Source organism: Lepisosteus oculatus, chromosome 7, assembly GCF_040954835.1.
Source record: "Lepisosteus oculatus isolate fLepOcu1 chromosome 7, fLepOcu1.hap2, whole genome shotgun sequence".
NCBI classification, from domain to species: domain Eukaryota; kingdom Metazoa; phylum Chordata; class Actinopteri; order Semionotiformes; family Lepisosteidae; genus Lepisosteus; species Lepisosteus oculatus.
Window position 1 is genome coordinate 43,270,247 of NC_090702.1, and position 17,429 is coordinate 43,287,675.

At 35.2% G+C, this 17,429-nt stretch overlaps 1 protein-coding gene across 4 annotated transcripts in view; it reads left to right on the forward strand.

The window, feature by feature from the left end:
- Positions 1–17,429, forward strand: part of sfmbt2 (Scm like with four mbt domains 2) — an 87,906-nt gene that overhangs the window by 62,681 nt on the left and 7,796 nt on the right. For all 4 annotated transcript variants that reach the window (XM_006633342.3, XM_015352439.2, XM_015352441.2 and 1 more), the window contains 6 exons: positions 5,785–5,898; positions 9,635–9,677; positions 10,189–10,256; positions 11,285–11,424; positions 13,101–13,210; positions 13,923–14,098. In XM_006633342.3, the coding sequence (XP_006633405.3) occupies positions 5,785–5,898; positions 9,635–9,677; positions 10,189–10,256; positions 11,285–11,424; positions 13,101–13,210; positions 13,923–14,098 (651 nt within the window). The remainder of the gene's footprint in view (positions 1–5,784; positions 5,899–9,634; positions 9,678–10,188; positions 10,257–11,284; positions 11,425–13,100; positions 13,211–13,922; positions 14,099–17,429) is intronic.

Below are 17,429 nucleotides of genomic sequence, written 5' to 3' on the forward strand. Positions count from 1 at the left end.
ATATTTTCTTCTTTCAACAAGTCTTCTTTCATATCATGTAAATACATATGTTGTGAAGTCTCCCCTTAGTTAAACAAAAACATAAAAAGTAAACTATGGTCATACTGTAGCCCCTGGCCATAAACTGTAAAACACTGCTGTCTTTTTAACCCTACATTGGATTTTTCTTATAGCTTCTTCACATAAAAGGGTCCTGCAAGCTACAGATTTGATCAAATCAAACTAGTGATCTACATTCAGTAGCTTTTTCTTAGGTATCAATGTACAAGTTGCTGTTAAAAGGCAGTTTTAGTATCTTGGTTTAAGATTTGTTTAGTTTTTATGTTTATGTGGGAAGGGTTTATCCATGGTTCTTAAGAAGAGAACCCCTTCTTCTCCGCTGATTCTATTATTCAGTGATTCCTTTTGGTCTGTTTGCGAGAATGAATGAATGGCTGGCATTACCTCTGCCAAAAAAATCTGGACGCTGGGAATATAAAATCTCTGCATTTGTCCAAAACGTCAATGGGCTCTTTCCTTTCTTGACATTGAGGTGCTGGAGATTCACTGCCTGGGTCCAGGGGGTCTGGGAGAGGACTGCAGTCCTGGGAAATAGTTGCTGACACTATTAAAGTACTATTTAAGTCATCATCATCTTCCAGTCTTTGATGTACAGCGTGGTGAAAAGCATGTACAACCCCTTAAGATTTTATGGTTTAAAATCTTCATGTTCACCAGATTTGACCTAGTCATAATGGTGGATGAAAATAATTTGACAAATAACACAAAAAATTCAACTTCTGTCGTTTAAAAAAAAATAATGCAATAACTTTTTGTGGAAAAGTCAATGCGTCCTCAGTTCTACCATCTCAATTAAAAGGATATGTAGAATCAGATGCTCCAAAAGATGCAAATGATTAGTGAATCATGAGGAAGGGCTTCCACCCTGCTATAAAAGCAGGTACTTAGTTTTTCTCCACACTGTAGACTGTCAGGACTCCTCTGTGGGATGGGGTGGGAGGAGATTTGAGAGAAACTGTCATTGTTGTATTATAGTAGTTCAGGTGGGTATCTACGTCAGTGTAACGAACAGTTCTTTCCGGACCCTATGCGGATGACACAATCCGACGGAGTGGGGAAACACTAGGGAAACGTCATGCAGGAATACGGGGCAAAAGACAGGGGGGCGTGTCCACGGTGCGCTGGTGCACGGGGGAGGTGTGGCCGAGGCGAACAATCCGAGAGAGTAGTCCTTAGGGAAAATCCAAAACACACGAGAAAGTCCAAAACCAGAAGATCCATCAGAACAAGTTAAAAACCACGAAGCCCGGGTCGGAACCGGCGGACGGGGAACAGGAACGGGAACCGAGGTTAAAACCTTAACGGGACCAGGCGCTTCCAGGTCCCGGACTCGCACGATATGGAATTCAGATGCAGAGCGCGGAAGAGCGTCAGCGCCTGGCTTTTAAGGTGGGCTGGGAATAGGGAGCAGGTGGACAGAATAAAGTCTTTAGTGAAAGGGCTGGAGCACCCTTAAGGAGGGGGAACTAATATCGTGACAGTCAGCATGCGTAGGCTGCAAAGGAACAAGTAATAGGTTTATTCCATGCTGAAAAGAGAAGAAAGAAAACACAACGTTTCGGCTGTGGAGCCTTGTGTTAGTCCTCTTATTACTGGTGTGAGGTTTTCATCTAATTCCGTAAACAACAGAATGGTGCCTTTTCAGACTAATCAAAATAATTGATGCCATTGGTACTACAGAACAGATTTGATTTTCTGAGTTAAAGACAAACTCAAAATTGAGTTAATTTTTTTCATGTTTGTTTTGAATTATGGTTTTATTTTTACCTGTCATTTTAAATAGGCAATAAGATGTATAAATAGTTCCCAGAGTAATCTTTTGTTTTCCCCATGAAGGGTATTATTTCTTAATTTGTTTTGTGTGGAAGTATAGAAATGTCAAAGCTATTTAATGTCAGAAGTCTTCTCCTGCCTTTCTCAGTTTCAGATGCCTGTGTGTTATTTTTGAACATTATTATATGATATAAATGGCAAGGTGGTTTCATGACATTGTTGATTTTAGTTAGCATTCAAATTAACATTAAGATAGACTTACATTTTCATGCTGCTTCATGATCTCTTTCAGGGTCTAGGTCTCACAAAATGGGATCAACAGTGCAGTCGTGGTCAGCCTTGACTAATGCCAAAAATAAATCGAAACTTGTATCTACCAGCGAATTACAAATTACAAAACAGATGCCTGATGACAGCTTTTCGCTGGTTAGAAGGAAGTCCCTGACTAGAAAAGAAATAATAGTTTTGATTTAGTGTAACCTAAGTTATGTTTGATAACCTTACAAAGGAATAGCAGATCCTCCCTTGTGATAACCAACTGTTATATATAACGTTCCTCAGAAATGCCCTTTTTAAAAATGATTTTAAACTCATCTTAAATCTTAAATCGTGATCATCTAAAATCATCTTAAATAATTTGGGAAGTCTAACATGTAAATAAGAGTATTTGAGATTGGTTGGTGTTTGTAAACCCTTAAAGTCTCTGTTGTTTGTTCATCCATGTTTGATAAGCTTACAAAGGAATAGCAGATCCTCCCTTGTGGTTACCAACTGTTATATATACTTTGTGGTGTCAAAGACTGAAAGTGGGCCATTTGAGCTGGTGTACTTTTGTAGATGGTGGGTATGAGTGATGACACCCCTTCCTTCATGTACTAAAGAACTGCTTCTGCAACAGGACAGCTTTCATTTTAAGCACATTATTCTACACATTAAAAAGTAAATAGCCCCTAAAATTCAGTCTTATTGAACATTTACATTTTATTTTGCTTCACTTCAGCCCTAAAGAGTTCATGTATACTGTAGATATTCATATAATTTTAAATATTAATAATGAAATACTAAAAGTTATTTGTTACTTACCAGGATCCCTAAATGATTAAATATGATTTGATCATTTTCGTTGGGAAAAAATGCATTCTGAAGGGCAATTTTAAAGGATTTATAAAGGTAAACATGTGCCTGTCATTTCAGAGGCCTCCTGACATCTAACGTGTATGCAACTAATCAAATTACACAGCCATTCAGAATAATGTATGTGCTTGGAAATGAAGCAACACACTGCAACATTGTAATAAATGTACAGCTTCCTAGCTGAACTGCTAGGAAGGAATTGTTTGCTTCATTTATCCAATATTTGACATGATTTGGTCCTTCCAGAAAGAGTAGGTGACTGTAGATTCAGAAATGATAGGTGCGTATTAACATTTAGAAATCATTTAAAGTGGTCCTCTGAAATGCCCTTTTTTAAAACAATTTAAAAATCATCTTAAATAATTTGGGAATTCTAACATATAAATAAGAGTATTTGAGATTGGTTGATGTTTGTAAACCCTTTAAGTCTCTGTTGTTTGTGTATCCATCCTCCTGTTATTTCACAGCTAGGCCGGTTTCAAGGCATGTGCTTTTTAGATTTTTTTTTTGTTTCCTGGAACTATCCAGTTTCCCTTAATTACCTCAGACCATGTGACAATGTGACTTGTGAACTTTGCTCAAGGGGTTGTGTTGCTGGTGAAAGACTAGAATCTGAAAGAAAAAAAGCTTCAGTGTCACACTGCCTGATGAAAGTCAACACTCTGTGATGGCAGTATTGTGTTCCCTTATAGCCCTTCGACACAAAAAGCCAGGCATCCAGTTCCACATTTTACTGAAATCACTACAGTTTGGCCAAGACTTGGATGGTATTCAGTAGGAACAATAGACCTTCTCTACTTTTTCCATGCTTGGGTTTTTGTGCATGAATCCCAGCAATTCTCTTCTTAATGTCAATTTGTGAGAATTCATGCAAAAGTGCTTTCAGATTTCTCATTTTGAAACCCGTTTTACACTGGGTATGGTTAGAATTTCCCTCCATGATCTAATGCTGCACAGAAACGAGAACGTGTAAGTGCTGTAAGTGTATCAAAGGTCGTTGGTACACAATGACAACACAGAAGAAAGGAAGCCAGAGCATGACAATCTGTTCCTTTGCAGAGCACTTTTTTGTTGTTCTGTAAAGTGAAGTTCAGTGGCACTATAACACCATAGCAATTTTATGTTATGTTTCTATATCTAGAAATATTTGTGAACTACAGAAGTGTGCCTAGACCTGGTTTCTTTAAAATATAGTTCTGTAACGAAATCCTGTAGCTTCTGCACCTTAAGCATAAAAAGATGTAATGTATCCCTGATGTGTTGGTGTTTGATTATCTGAGTGGAGTTTCTGTCTCAGAAGATCAGATTGTATGCAACACAGAACTGCTGCTTAACGTGTTCAACCTTTGACATGATTCTTGCTTAGGAAGGATGTTTGAGGTTACTTTTGTAAATGACAGGTAAGCGGGGATAGAATAACCTCAGTTGTGAGTTCAGTGTGACTTAGCAGCTCAGAGAGAGCAGGAAATGTGAGGAAAGCCAAAAGAGGACGGGTGGTTTTGTCAAACGAAATCAATACCATTCGATAAAAGTCATCCTTCATCAGTTGTGTAAGAACATGCTTACAGTTCAAGAACCTTATCTCAGCTACAGTATATGGTGCATGCTGAGACTAATGTATTTCTTGGAGCACTTGTGAAAAAAAGTAAATCACTGTCTTATCACTAATGTCTATACTGTTTGCAGATTTGTCATTAAAAGACGGGCAGTTCTCTAGGTTTAGCTTTCTATAGCTTTGCATATTTATGTGCCAGTACCTTGGAAAAGTAGGTCACAGTGACCTGTATTTGTATCCTATTGGTTACCACAGCCTTTTCTAAAGTTGAGTGCAGAATGTCAGTAAAAGCATCTCATAAAGTAGCCTTGATTCATTTAAGAACACACTGACTCTCTGAATGTAGTTTATTTTTTCACTTTTGTTGATTTAATGGATTTCTTTGTATTTACTCAAGTTGTTTTAATTATTAGCTGTTTGCACTTAATCTAAATGCGTTTTATTAATTAAAGACTAGGGAAAAACCCTTGCACAAGGATTTGGTATATCAGAAATAAACAGTAGGTGCTCATGTGCTTAACCTGTACCGTAACTATAGTCCTCCAATATATCATGGTCAATATTTTAATAAAAAAAAAGAAAGGCTACAAAAACACCTGGGGCCTATGTTTTTTAACAAGTCTGTAAATCATTCCTACTGCTGTCATGAATATGAGTGTGTCTTTTATTAGGAAGAAACAGCTTAGAGAATGTTCTGGGTTGATGGCCAGAAAGGTGTGTGTTGGTTCTCTGCATGTGCAGTCAAATAAAGTTCTTAAAAAGCTGCATTTTTTATAATGATAATTGTACTTGTGCCACGTGGATTTCTTATGACAAAAGTGAAAATGGTATTAAATGCCAGGATATAGGCACCAGAGCCATTACGTGACCTATTTTCTGTACTATGAATGTGTCATTTTTATTTGATGTTTCTTTTTCCCTGGTAAGCAAAATTTCAGAATCTCAAGCACAGTACATTCTTTGTTAAACATACAGTGTGCTCACACTGAAAGTAATTGAAAAATGGCATCAGTAAATCCTTGCAGTGAAAGTCTCCATTTTTCTTTTTCCTTTTAGGATTTATTACTCAATATTGTGGTTGTAGAACATGGAAAAGGATTAAATTGGCTGTTGTGAAGATATTATAGGTCAAACGTAGGGAGGATATAAGCATTAAAGAGATGCATTACTATTTCATATTACAAGATTAAATCCCGTGGAAGTGTCATTTAAATGTCATAAAGATATCTTTATCCTTTTTTTTATTTTGAAATGTCTTGTAGGCTTAAAGAAGCCCCTCCCGGAATATATTGTTGATGTGGAGTCCATGGACATTTTCCCAGTTGGATGGTGTGAAGCCAATGGCTACCAGCTCACACCCCCTCACAGACCTGTCTGTATGTATTGACTTAGCCTCCTTTCAAATAAACTGAACCTTAACACCACACAGATGTTAAGGTGAGTGTAGTGTGACGGTATTAGCAGGCTGGTTGGGCAGGCGTTGCAGATACAAAAAATTAATTATCTTTGGAAGGAGTGGATTCATGTTCTGCTCTTTAACATAATAAACACATCGTTCTGAAATACCAGCTCAATTACTTCCACTCTCCACACTTTGCAAGCATGTACAGTATGATAGGATGTGATTTACCCATAGTAGTCACATTGTTATTTATGTTCATAAACGATGAGAAAGTTATTATTCAGATCATAAACTTAATAAACCTTCATCACCTTTCCAGTAATACCGCTAGTATATTAACTGCAATGAATGTTTTTCCATTTTCAACATTTTTCTGTACATACATGCAAGGTTAGATCTACACCATAAAGCTATGCAGTCGGAAAGTGTTTTTATTTTCCATTGCTGTTTTTCTTTATAAGATACTGTAGGAACAATAATCCCAATGAGGATCTAGGGGTGATATTTTTCTTGCAAAGACATTATGTTTATGTAAAATACTTTGTTGATATGGAGCAAAGCTGATTGAAAAAGACTTTATATTAAGAGAATTAACAGGGTCATAGAATCATGAGCTATTCCATGTTTATTATCCATTTAATTTCTGAAAGTTGTAGTTTAAGATGAAAAACAGGTCCTTGAACTGAGCAATTTTGTTCAGATTTTTTGTAGGCTTTAGAAAGCGTAGATCCGGTGTTTAATTTATGTCTCATACTGTTTATAGAGGAATTGAACCGATTCTAGATTATTGATTGGCTTTCTATGATAAGTGCATGTGACTAAGTAATCATGGCCAGTGATCTGGCAGTAAACACTGTTACTGTAGAGGCTGAGATGAGCTGTTTGTATTCACATAATATAACTGTTAATGCTTGCCTGCAGGAAGTTATGTTTGCTGGATGTCACAGATTTTGCAGGATAAGTAATAATAGAAAACTAAATTATTAAAACATGTTGTATGTGTAATAACTCAGCTTTAAATGTACAATTTGCAGGTTCAACAATTGTAATTTAAAACATGCAGGTGAAAACCTACCACAGCGGACATTTGCATTTAAAAAAGACATTCTGCAGGAAGCAACCTTCCAGTATTTCAGTTTTTTAATTACTTGTCCAAAGAATCATTTCACAAAAACAACGCAACTTACTGTAAACATGACTGCGCAAACAAAAAATTATACACTTTCTTCTTCAGTAGAAACATGAAATGATGCACTTTCGCCAATATATTACACACCAGGGACCAAAAACAAATGTCATCTATGGCTCTTGTTTGTACCAGGCACTTGAGGTCATTGGAAATGGATGAGCCAGAGGCTTTCAGTATCATGAAACATATTTTCCTTGTTAAGCATACACACTGTTTTGTTTTCATATAGCGCAACACAAAACTAGTGAAATTATCAAAGCATTACTCTTCATATAAAACAAAAAAAATCCAACACTTCTCCATCACTGGTCGACAGCACTAAGCAGAGAAAAAATGTCAAGCAGAATTCCTCCAGCAACTTTGGTGGGAGGCAGGTACTGACTGTAATGGAGTAATTGATAATGACACTGCTGTGCAACAGCCTTGCAAGCATTATGTAAAGTTACATTTTAAATTAAGTGTGAAGTGTTGTTTGATGCTAAGGTGTGAAAGCAAGATTTGCCTTTCTCACAAAATAAATTTTTGTTTGGGAAGAAAGGCATTCCATATAAAATGCCAGGCTAGTAAATACATAAGTGTGTGATACAAGGCTCGATGACAGGTGGGATTTTGGAGGAAGCCTGCAGTGAAATGTGGAGGAGGTAGAGTGATATTTTTAACGCTGCAGGGGGAGACCAAGTGTAGTCAGACTTTGTCATTTAAAAAACCACAGTCAATTAATATTTTCCATATGAATTATGTTTCTAGTTTATATAAATAATGAATGTAGATGCAGGGCTGAAAGCAGGGGTATGTACTGTATAACACACTAACTGATGTGCTTACTAAAGTTACAAGGAAAATTAAAAGACTGAATACTGTAATTTTTCTTTATGTAATCTCTGATTTAAGGTTTTGGTCCTACAACTGAAACTAGTTGTCATAATTAAGTGTATCCCACAGACATGTTTAACTGCATTTTTATTTGCTTTTTTGTCAGGCTTTTAGTCATTTGGCATAAATTACATTGACTGTCTTCACTGAAATACATAAATACAGACTAAAATGTTAGTTCTTTAACATTACTGTGCCTTAGGGGAGTCATATTATGGCAGTGTATCACAATATTGGCCACCTTGTGTTATTAGAAGCGTAGCATAAAATATCACAAATACACTGAAGATGCTGTGTATGAATATCTGTTTTTAAATACTTTATACAGTATATTCAATAACAAGTGCTTACTGCTTTTATCATTATGATTATTATTTTATTATGTGAATATTACATAATTATCTTAAAACGTATAAAAACATACATGATAAGATAAAAAAACCTTATAATTGTATATAATTTTAAATGTGTTCACATATTGCTAAAATATAATATTTTATAGAAATCACAGAAAATTATGAAAACCAAAATAAATTCATTACTTAATGGAAATTAACATTATTGTTCAGTGGCAATAGAGGTCATTGCTGAAATGCTTTAAAAGTTTTTCCTCTTCAACTCATTCACTTGGAATTTAACCTACTTTACAGGTAACATTCTTAGCACTTTGAAGTATGAAGCCTTAATTGTACTGACTAAACAAGAGGTTATTGAAGAATATTGCTTTCAAGGCTGGTATTGATCTAGGGAAGCAAAGTCTGGGATCATTAAACTACACAGTTTTATGATATTCTACAGAAAATGTGTTGGATATTTTTGCTAGTACTGTATTTGAGAAATAGTTTCAATAGTTCAGAATTAAATTTGCTTTGAATATTTATAGTTTGGCATTTGTAATTATAATCTCTTGAGAAAGGAGGAACATTGCACAATTTAGACTGAGGTAAAATGTTAACATTGCACAAGAAAGTTCTATTTCATTTTGAATGTTTTTGTCTTTATAACATGTCATAATGTATTTACTACTGTATGTGGTGAGATATTTTTTGGTCTTGTCTAGACCATTATTTGTAGGGTAAATACAGATTAATATAACATAATACAAATGAAAGTCCTCACTGTTTGATCGCTGTTTGATTGTACAGTAATACCCCATCACCCTCTTTGTTTTTTTAAATGGTCAGGAATATTTTTTCCCCATTTAATTAATTGGAAGTCAATACCCAGCCCAGAGGATTCCTTTGGGAATCACAGAGCACACCTAAGCTCATATTAATTAAATAATCTTCTTTTTTTTCAGCATGCTTTAATTGAAAAATGCGTGTGGGAGTTGTTGTGAAACAGACAACATCAGCAAAGACTTTCTCAAGTATTTCTAATGCATTCACAAGATGTATTTAGGAGAACAGCATACTGTATGTAGGAGGCCCCAGTAGCTTGTACTTCATTTTAATTGCATATTCACAAATTAACATTTAGACCTCTGGTGGATGAAAAAAAATCTTTGTAATAAAATTAGAAAAAAAAACAGGTTATAAAATTGGAATCGTGTATGTTTTCTCTCTCTGTTTTACCATTGTGCTCAGTGGTTTTTAGGTTACTACAGGAAGATTTTGATTGTGAATTCTTGGTGTGCTGTGTCTTTCAGGTCAGAAACAGAAGAAGATTGCTGTGGTGCAGCCAGAAAAACAGTAGGTTTACTGTTTGATTTAGAGTTTCCTTCCTTCCCCGCTCTAGATAAGTAGGCAAACCAGATGATTATTATAGTAGGGCTCCTCTTTGACAAACAAAACTCTCAAGGCGCAGGGCTGATGAAGTGCCACTCCATTACAGCAAGGCACTTTATTTTCAAAAAGAACAGATAGAAAAACAAAACAGGTTCTTCACAAACAAGATGAAGTGAGTTTCTGCTGAAGCCCCAAATCTTGTCATTGAAAATGTTTCCTGTGGGGATAATGCTGGTTTCCTTTAGTACTGAAACCATATTATCAGTAAGATAGAAAAAACAGGTCACTGCTGATTAATGATGAGTTTCATGAGTCTTCAAACCTTAAAGGAGCATTTTTTTAATAATCAATTAATTTATGTGGATTGTGTCATGTAAATTATTCAAATAATCATTTTGAGAGTAAACCTTTATCAGTATTTCAGAAGTATTTCTTTGTTGTTTGTTTGTCTGAACCCTCTGTGTTCTTTTCACAGACAACTTACCTCTGAGTCTCTGGAGAATTTACCTCATAATCTCTGTCCCAGTGCTACACTGGATGCTGGTAAAGTGAACTTTGCATGTTGTCTGTTAAAACAAGCATTACATACAGTACATATATTTTCCGACAGGTTAATGTATTTGCAAAGTTAAAGAACTAAAGGAATTAACATTTTATTGGTTTTCAAATGGAACAAGATACTTAACCTCCACCAGAAGAAAGGGAAAAAGATTAAGCTTTTTGACACACTCTTTTTACTTGTCAAAACTTACTAAAAATGTGTTCTCTTGGTTCCCTAATGCACCCTTCAGTTATGAGTTACTGTGGAAAATTACACAACCAAAGCCTTGTAGGGAAAAATATGAAAAGGCATTTTTATTTCTAAAATATCTGAATAACTATACTTTTATCTGTAAATCTTTTTTTACATTTTTGTTTTGGAGAACAGCATTTCTAGTATTCAAATAAATATTGTAAAAAGAAGCAGTTTAGTAAAACAACCTATGCATGTACAGTATTAGTTGCAACACAAGGACATGGCAGATAGCACTGTTGCCTCACACTGTCAGGGCCCTGGGCTGGACTTCCAGTCTTGGGTGTCTATCTGTGTGGAGTTTGCATGTTCTTCTTGTGTGAGTTTCCTCCTGGAAGTCTGGTTTCCTCCCACAGGCCACAGTCATGCAGGTTCTAAATTCTTGCCTTCTCTGCCTTCTCTGGGAGTAGCTCTGCCATGAACAGTGACACCTTTTGCACAGAACAAGCATAATTTGTTTTTTAAGTGATTTTTCTAAAAATGCCAGTTTAAAACTAAATAAACTTGGAATATGATTTTTATATTAGAAAATGTGAATAAAAGTATATCTGAAATCCATCTCCCAAAAATATGACGGCAATCTCTTAGTCTGTTTGCACACAAGTTTCTCAGATTTCTGGGGAAAGCAGCTAGATTTCCCATTTTAAGTAATTAGAATAATTAAAGCTGAAAATGAGAGTGTATTTTCCAAAGGATGTGAGGAAGCAAAAAAGTCTTTGTTTTAACCTTTATGTTTTGCCAAGGGAGGGAACTGTAATAATCATTGTTTTTTTTACAGGTGCCACAAATGGGAAATACTGCTGTTCCCAGATTTTTGTCAACCATCGGTGTTTCTCAGGTCCCTATTTAAACAAAGGGAGGATAGCAGAACTGCCTCAGTCTGTAGGGCCTGGGAAGTGTACTTTAGTTCTAAAAGAGGTAAGCGTCTGGAACAGCAAAGCTAAAGTGATATGCAGAATTAAATCTGTTTCTGTAGTTCAGGTAGATCATAATGAACACGAGAGAGAGCCAAAACTAACATATTTGGAGTGATTCCCCTAACTGAGGGAATGGCAGCCTATCCAAGTCTGGTCAGGCTGTCCTATCCCCCCTCACTATTGGAAGAGGCAAGCTAGGGAGGTGTTTCAAGGATGTAGTCATACACAAAGGGAGGATCTAATTGCTAGATTTATAGATGTAGGCAAATAGAAGTGTATGAGATTAGGATCTAACCTTCCTCCCAAACTTCAGTTATAAACTCCATATAGCATTGGCATTTTAGCACTGCATTCATTGGTCAGGCATGAATTCAAGTAATTCCTATGCATTAGTCACAGAGACTAAATACAGGCTCACAAAAAAAGTCCTGTGAATGCAGGCTTAAATATTACAAAAAAAACGTGTGAACTCATCCCATTTATAAGAAGGTTATTGGCAATCTCATCTTCATTAATATCAATAATCTTACAATTTGTGGCACACTTTTACAATTAATTGCAACTTAGGTACACGATGTGTTACTGCTGCCACTGAAAGCCATAGACCAGACATTCTCAGGTGCGGTCCTGGATGGTCAAAGTCTAGCATGTCTTAAAATAATTTGTACAATTCACAGCTGAGCTGCAATGAAAACCTAAAGACACAGTATCTTCCCCAGACTGGATGTGGTCATGATGTTTTAATGTCTTTATGAACTAATTTGCTAGAAATCTTCACAAAGCTAAGAATTGTGGAATGCCTCCCTTATACATGTATAAACCCACTCATATCAATATGAGATACATCATTATCTTATACAGTATATATATACAGTATGAGGAAAACATTTATGTATATGTGTGAGCAGATACAAAAATAGAGAAACAAATATGATAATATTTTCATTAGGAATTGGATTCATTACATATTAATAACATTCAGCAAAAGTAGTATTGTCTCTTGTGACAGTATTATATATGAGGAAAAGTAGCTGGACTTAGTTCAGTAAGAGCCTAAGGCCAATACTTTAGTTTAGACCTCTTATCAGTGCAATCTACAAACATTCAAATTCCGTCAGTTTTTCCAGTTGCGTATCATAATGCAGAAATGCTTAGAGTTCATGTTTTTTGTGAAGTCCAAAGAAAAATTAAGGCTTGTCTTTTTTCAGTTCTTAGAATGGCATTTTGTGTTTATATTATATATTTTGCTGGAAATAAAATGTGACTATTGTAATTGTATGTTTTTGATCAATATGGAGATTGTTATATCATACATGGACACAAGTACTCTCACAGTTAGCCTAGATCTACAATCATACAATTCATAAATAATCATTGGCACACAGCTATATTATCCAACCAATTATTCTATTGCAAACTTAGCTTTTAACTCCAGTAACAATTTGAAGCTAATGAAATAGTGCTTTATCGGCTCCTCCAGTGACCTGACCTGAATTATGCTGATTTTTGTGTGGTTGTATAGTTGTATAGTTGTAGGAAGCTTGTTGTTGTCAGGAGTAGCAACAGCTTTTGTAGTTGCTTGCTTTGTGAAACGAGAAATACTCACAAGCCAAATGTCGGCAAATGTTTGAGGTGTTGCATTTGTTTCAGTTATACAGAGACAATGTTGTGTTCTAGGTGCTCGGAATGCTAATCAACGCAGCCTATAAACCAGGACGGGTTCTGAGAGAACTTCAACTTGTGGAAGACCCACAGTGGAATTTTCAAGAAGAAACATTAAAAGCCAAGTAGGACTTTATCTACAGAACACAAAACAGAACTCTAAGTTCCTTGTTGTTGGTTTTTTTTGGAATGAATGGCAGGGTTTCTTGAATATTGTTCTCTACAATCTCACACTATGCTGTAACAGCCAAGAAACCTGCTTTTACTTTGCATGTGTTCAAGATTATTGTGTGAAATCAATGTAATACATTTATATGCAGTTAATGCTCAATTTGTACGCATTTAAGACAAAAATAGAGTACATTCTTTGAAACAGATACATTTTCAGAGAGAAGGTCAAATGTTTCTTTGCTACAAGAGTACTGTGTTGAATTGTATATCTCCCTTTCTTTCTATGTAATATACAGTATGTGCCATTGTTCTGTTGGAATGAATATTAACTATTTAAATAATGTTTTAAAACCCTTCTATTTTAACTTAAAGAACCCTAAATACTAAAATTTTAAAAGTCTTGATATTAATGCGGAAGAAACAATGTAAAAATCAAGGGATGTTTCTGAAATTCATATATACAAAAAAACATACATCTAAAAAGTATTAAAACCTTAGAACTCTCAACGTAGCTTTTGCACAAACACTTAAAAATGACTGTCAAATTGGAAATCATTTGTTTTTGGAATGTAACCAAATAGTTTAGTGGTGTAGAGCTAATTTAAAACAGTATTTTGAGTCTTATTGTGAAAGTGTTTTGAAAATGTCTTGCTTGCCTTTCCTTAGATACAAAGGAAAGACGTACAGATCAACTATCAAGATAGTGCGAACCTCAGACCAAGTCTCAGACTTTTGTCGAAAGGTTTGCCTTAAGCTTCAGTGCTGTCCCAATTTGTTCAGCCCTGCTTTGGTTACAGACAAGTGCCCCGAGAACTGCTCTGTTCACACCAAAACTAAGTATAGTGAGTATGGCCCCACAGGCCTTGTTTTTTTTTCTTCCTATGAGGTACTTCACCTGAAAAGATTTTGTTCTGTTTTTGTGTTTACATTCCAGAAAGCATATGTTTGTCACACAGCATGAATTATTCTAAAGTTCCGCATTTTTATACTGTGATGTTGCAGAAACATTTTATTTTTGTTTAAGAAGAAACCTCCCAATGACAAAAGTACCTTCATAGTCTATCTAATGAATAGACTTTAAGTGCATGCATGCCTTTTTGCTTATCTATTTATATTTTTATTGAAATTTCATTCACTTGCTCAATGACAGTTATGTCTTTAGATTAGAGATCGGCATGAATAAAGCTCCACTTTGTTACTGAATGATAACAAATTAAGTGAATACACTTGAAAAAAGATAAGCTTTCAAAGATGGTTCATATTACAGATATGTGGTTCTGCTTTATGTTTACAAATACCATTCAGAGTTTGTTCTTTTAACGTCAGACCTTGTAATTACATTTTATTTACCTAAGTATCTTAGCTCTTAGTCATTAATGAATTGATTCCCCAAACTAGCAAAGTTCAGGACCTACAGTATACAATACAGACCTTCAAACACATGGAAGCTTTCTAACCAAATAAATTCTTCTCAATCTAAAAATAAAATTACTTTAACAAATTAAATCTATAGGAACTGTAGTCATAATTGTGAATTCTCAGTATATAACTATAGATTGCACTGGCAAAATACTGTAAACATTGATTCATATTCTGTTATTCTGCATTTTCTTTGTTCAGATCGCGAACATTTATTTTTATGTATTTGGTCTTCGTATACACATACTGAAGGCGTAGAGTATGAGTACATTTAAATTTTAAAATTTTAAAATGTGCCCTGGATGGGAATTAAGGTCTTAGCTCTTTTCATTAGTATAATAATTATACTAAGTATAATTATTTTGGATTTAGATCATATAAAATGCATGAAGTGAAATTTAATAATACTTCTTTCAATATTATGGTAATTATAAACAATTTTGGTAAACTTTCATTTGATCTCAAGACAGTATGAGACGTCAGATAGGAAAAAAAATACTGATGATGATGAATATCTTCATCTCAGGAACTATAGGCTTTTTTAAATCAAATATACAATATTTTTGGGAAACTCCTATACTATTGAAAAGCTAAATAATGCAGTACTTGTTAAATTTTGTTGTGAAAATAAGAAATTGATCCACAGTGGAAGGTTATTCATAGCTCTTATTCTTTAGCTGTAGTGTTGCCTGGAATTCCCTGCCAGTTGCAATAAATTGGTACAAGACTTAGTAGATGTGCTACTCAAGTTGACAGTGGCTGAAAATTAGCTTTATTCTATTACTTATGTAGCAGGGCAGAAGCTGCTGTCAAAAAATATTGTGCAGTGCATGTACCCGATGATTATTTAAACAGACCAAGCTGTATAATTACCTCTGTCTGACCATACCTTTATGTGTAGACTACAATTTATTGCCCAGTTTGCTATGCAAACATCTTTCAGTGAGTTGTTATACCTACACATTGTTATAATGCAGTGTAGGCTGTAGTCATAGAGTTGATGTTTTGTTATGGTTAATATACTAATTACTCTCCAACAAAAGAACACGTTCACAAGATATACATCCACTTTGAATCACAGGTCTTCAAATAAAAATCTTCTTACTAGAACACAGATTACTAGGAGCTGGAGTTATTCTCGATTGTGTGATCGTTGGGTCACGTGACCTATAGTTGAACGGCCATTCACCCAGTACCCCTCTAGACAGTGCAGTCTCAGCAGTCATTAAGTAATCAGCGTAAGATTGATTAATTATACAATTAGAATTTAGAGTTGAGTTTATTGATGCAAATCAATTAATTTGCTGAGTTAAGAGCATTACAAAAATTAAAAAAAGTGTTAATTACATCTAAAAACATTTCATTAAATAAACAAGTGTATCAATATCCCCAAGGTGTACTGACAGGTTTCTCTTCCTTTGTGGGCTGTTTTTAATGAAACTGCCACCACAGCTTGAAATTTGCTATCAGTTGAAAGCTGCAGTTGCTCACCCATTTTACCTTGCACAATTACTGTATGTTTATAAATACATTGATATCACAGCCCTGATCAATACGTATCCACCCCCTTGTCCTTTGCTGCTGTCTTTCCCCTCAGATTTCCATGCTGATATCACCTTAGACAACAATCCATACCAATAATCACCCTTGCTTCACAATTGTTGGGACCTCATGTTGCATCCATGCTTGCCATGATTACAGACAACAAGGCCTGTCAGGCATTTTACCACATGGCTTTAAGCATGCTGGGATGTTATTTTTTTAATTAATGCGTGAGGCAACCCTCTCTTTTAATATACTCGGTGTCCCTCATTTACCCAGGTGTTTCAATTTTTTTTTCAACTACTGTACATCATAATAAAGCACCTGGTATTCTGCTGCAGAATGCCATTCCAAGTACATTAGCTGTTATCCAAGCTATGGAGAAATTGACCAAACACAGTAGTGTTAAAAGAGCTGAAAAACCGTTGCTAAAGGACATACGAAATTTGAAAATTGTCCTTGTGAGACATGCAAATCTGGTTGATCTAATGCAGTGGTTTAAGTATTGTAAAGTTCAAGTGCACAAAACACGTAATAAAACTGAAGAATTCAGAAAATGTACGGTAAATGCACAAATCAAAACAAAACTATTTTGTTAACACATGATATATAGTACATGTTCCTGATTATCATTTTCATTTCATGCCAGATTGTCCGTGATACTGTAATGGATATGTAATTGTGTTGATAGCAATAAACACCTCTTTAAAACTAAATGCTTGTTCACATACTATACATTGTAGTAATTAAATGACTGACTGTGATGATTAAGCTCTCACAATGGGATAATTACTTCAGAAATGAATTTAGAAGAGGCTATATTGACCTCTTGGTGCTGCAAGACAGAAATAGAGGTTAGAAATCTAGTTGAGAAAAACAACAGGCTCTTCTATGTATTACCTAAGTAAGGTAAGGAGAGAAGTCACAATTTCAGTAGTGAGTATGTCCTCTGCTTTAGCAGAAGAAAACCTCATTAGCCTAGTCAGAGATAGAACTGGAGCTTGGGAAATGACATTCTATGCACTGTATGCCTTCAAAGTACTCAGAAATGACAATTACTGGTGTCTCTGAAGTACTTGATGGAATTTAACGTATTCTATCAGAGCAAAGCTTATGATCAGGCTGTTAAATCCTATTCCAGTGTTGGTTAACCCACTGAAGTTGACTTTGGAGGCATTTTGGTATATCATGCGCTTCGGAAACAGTTTGATG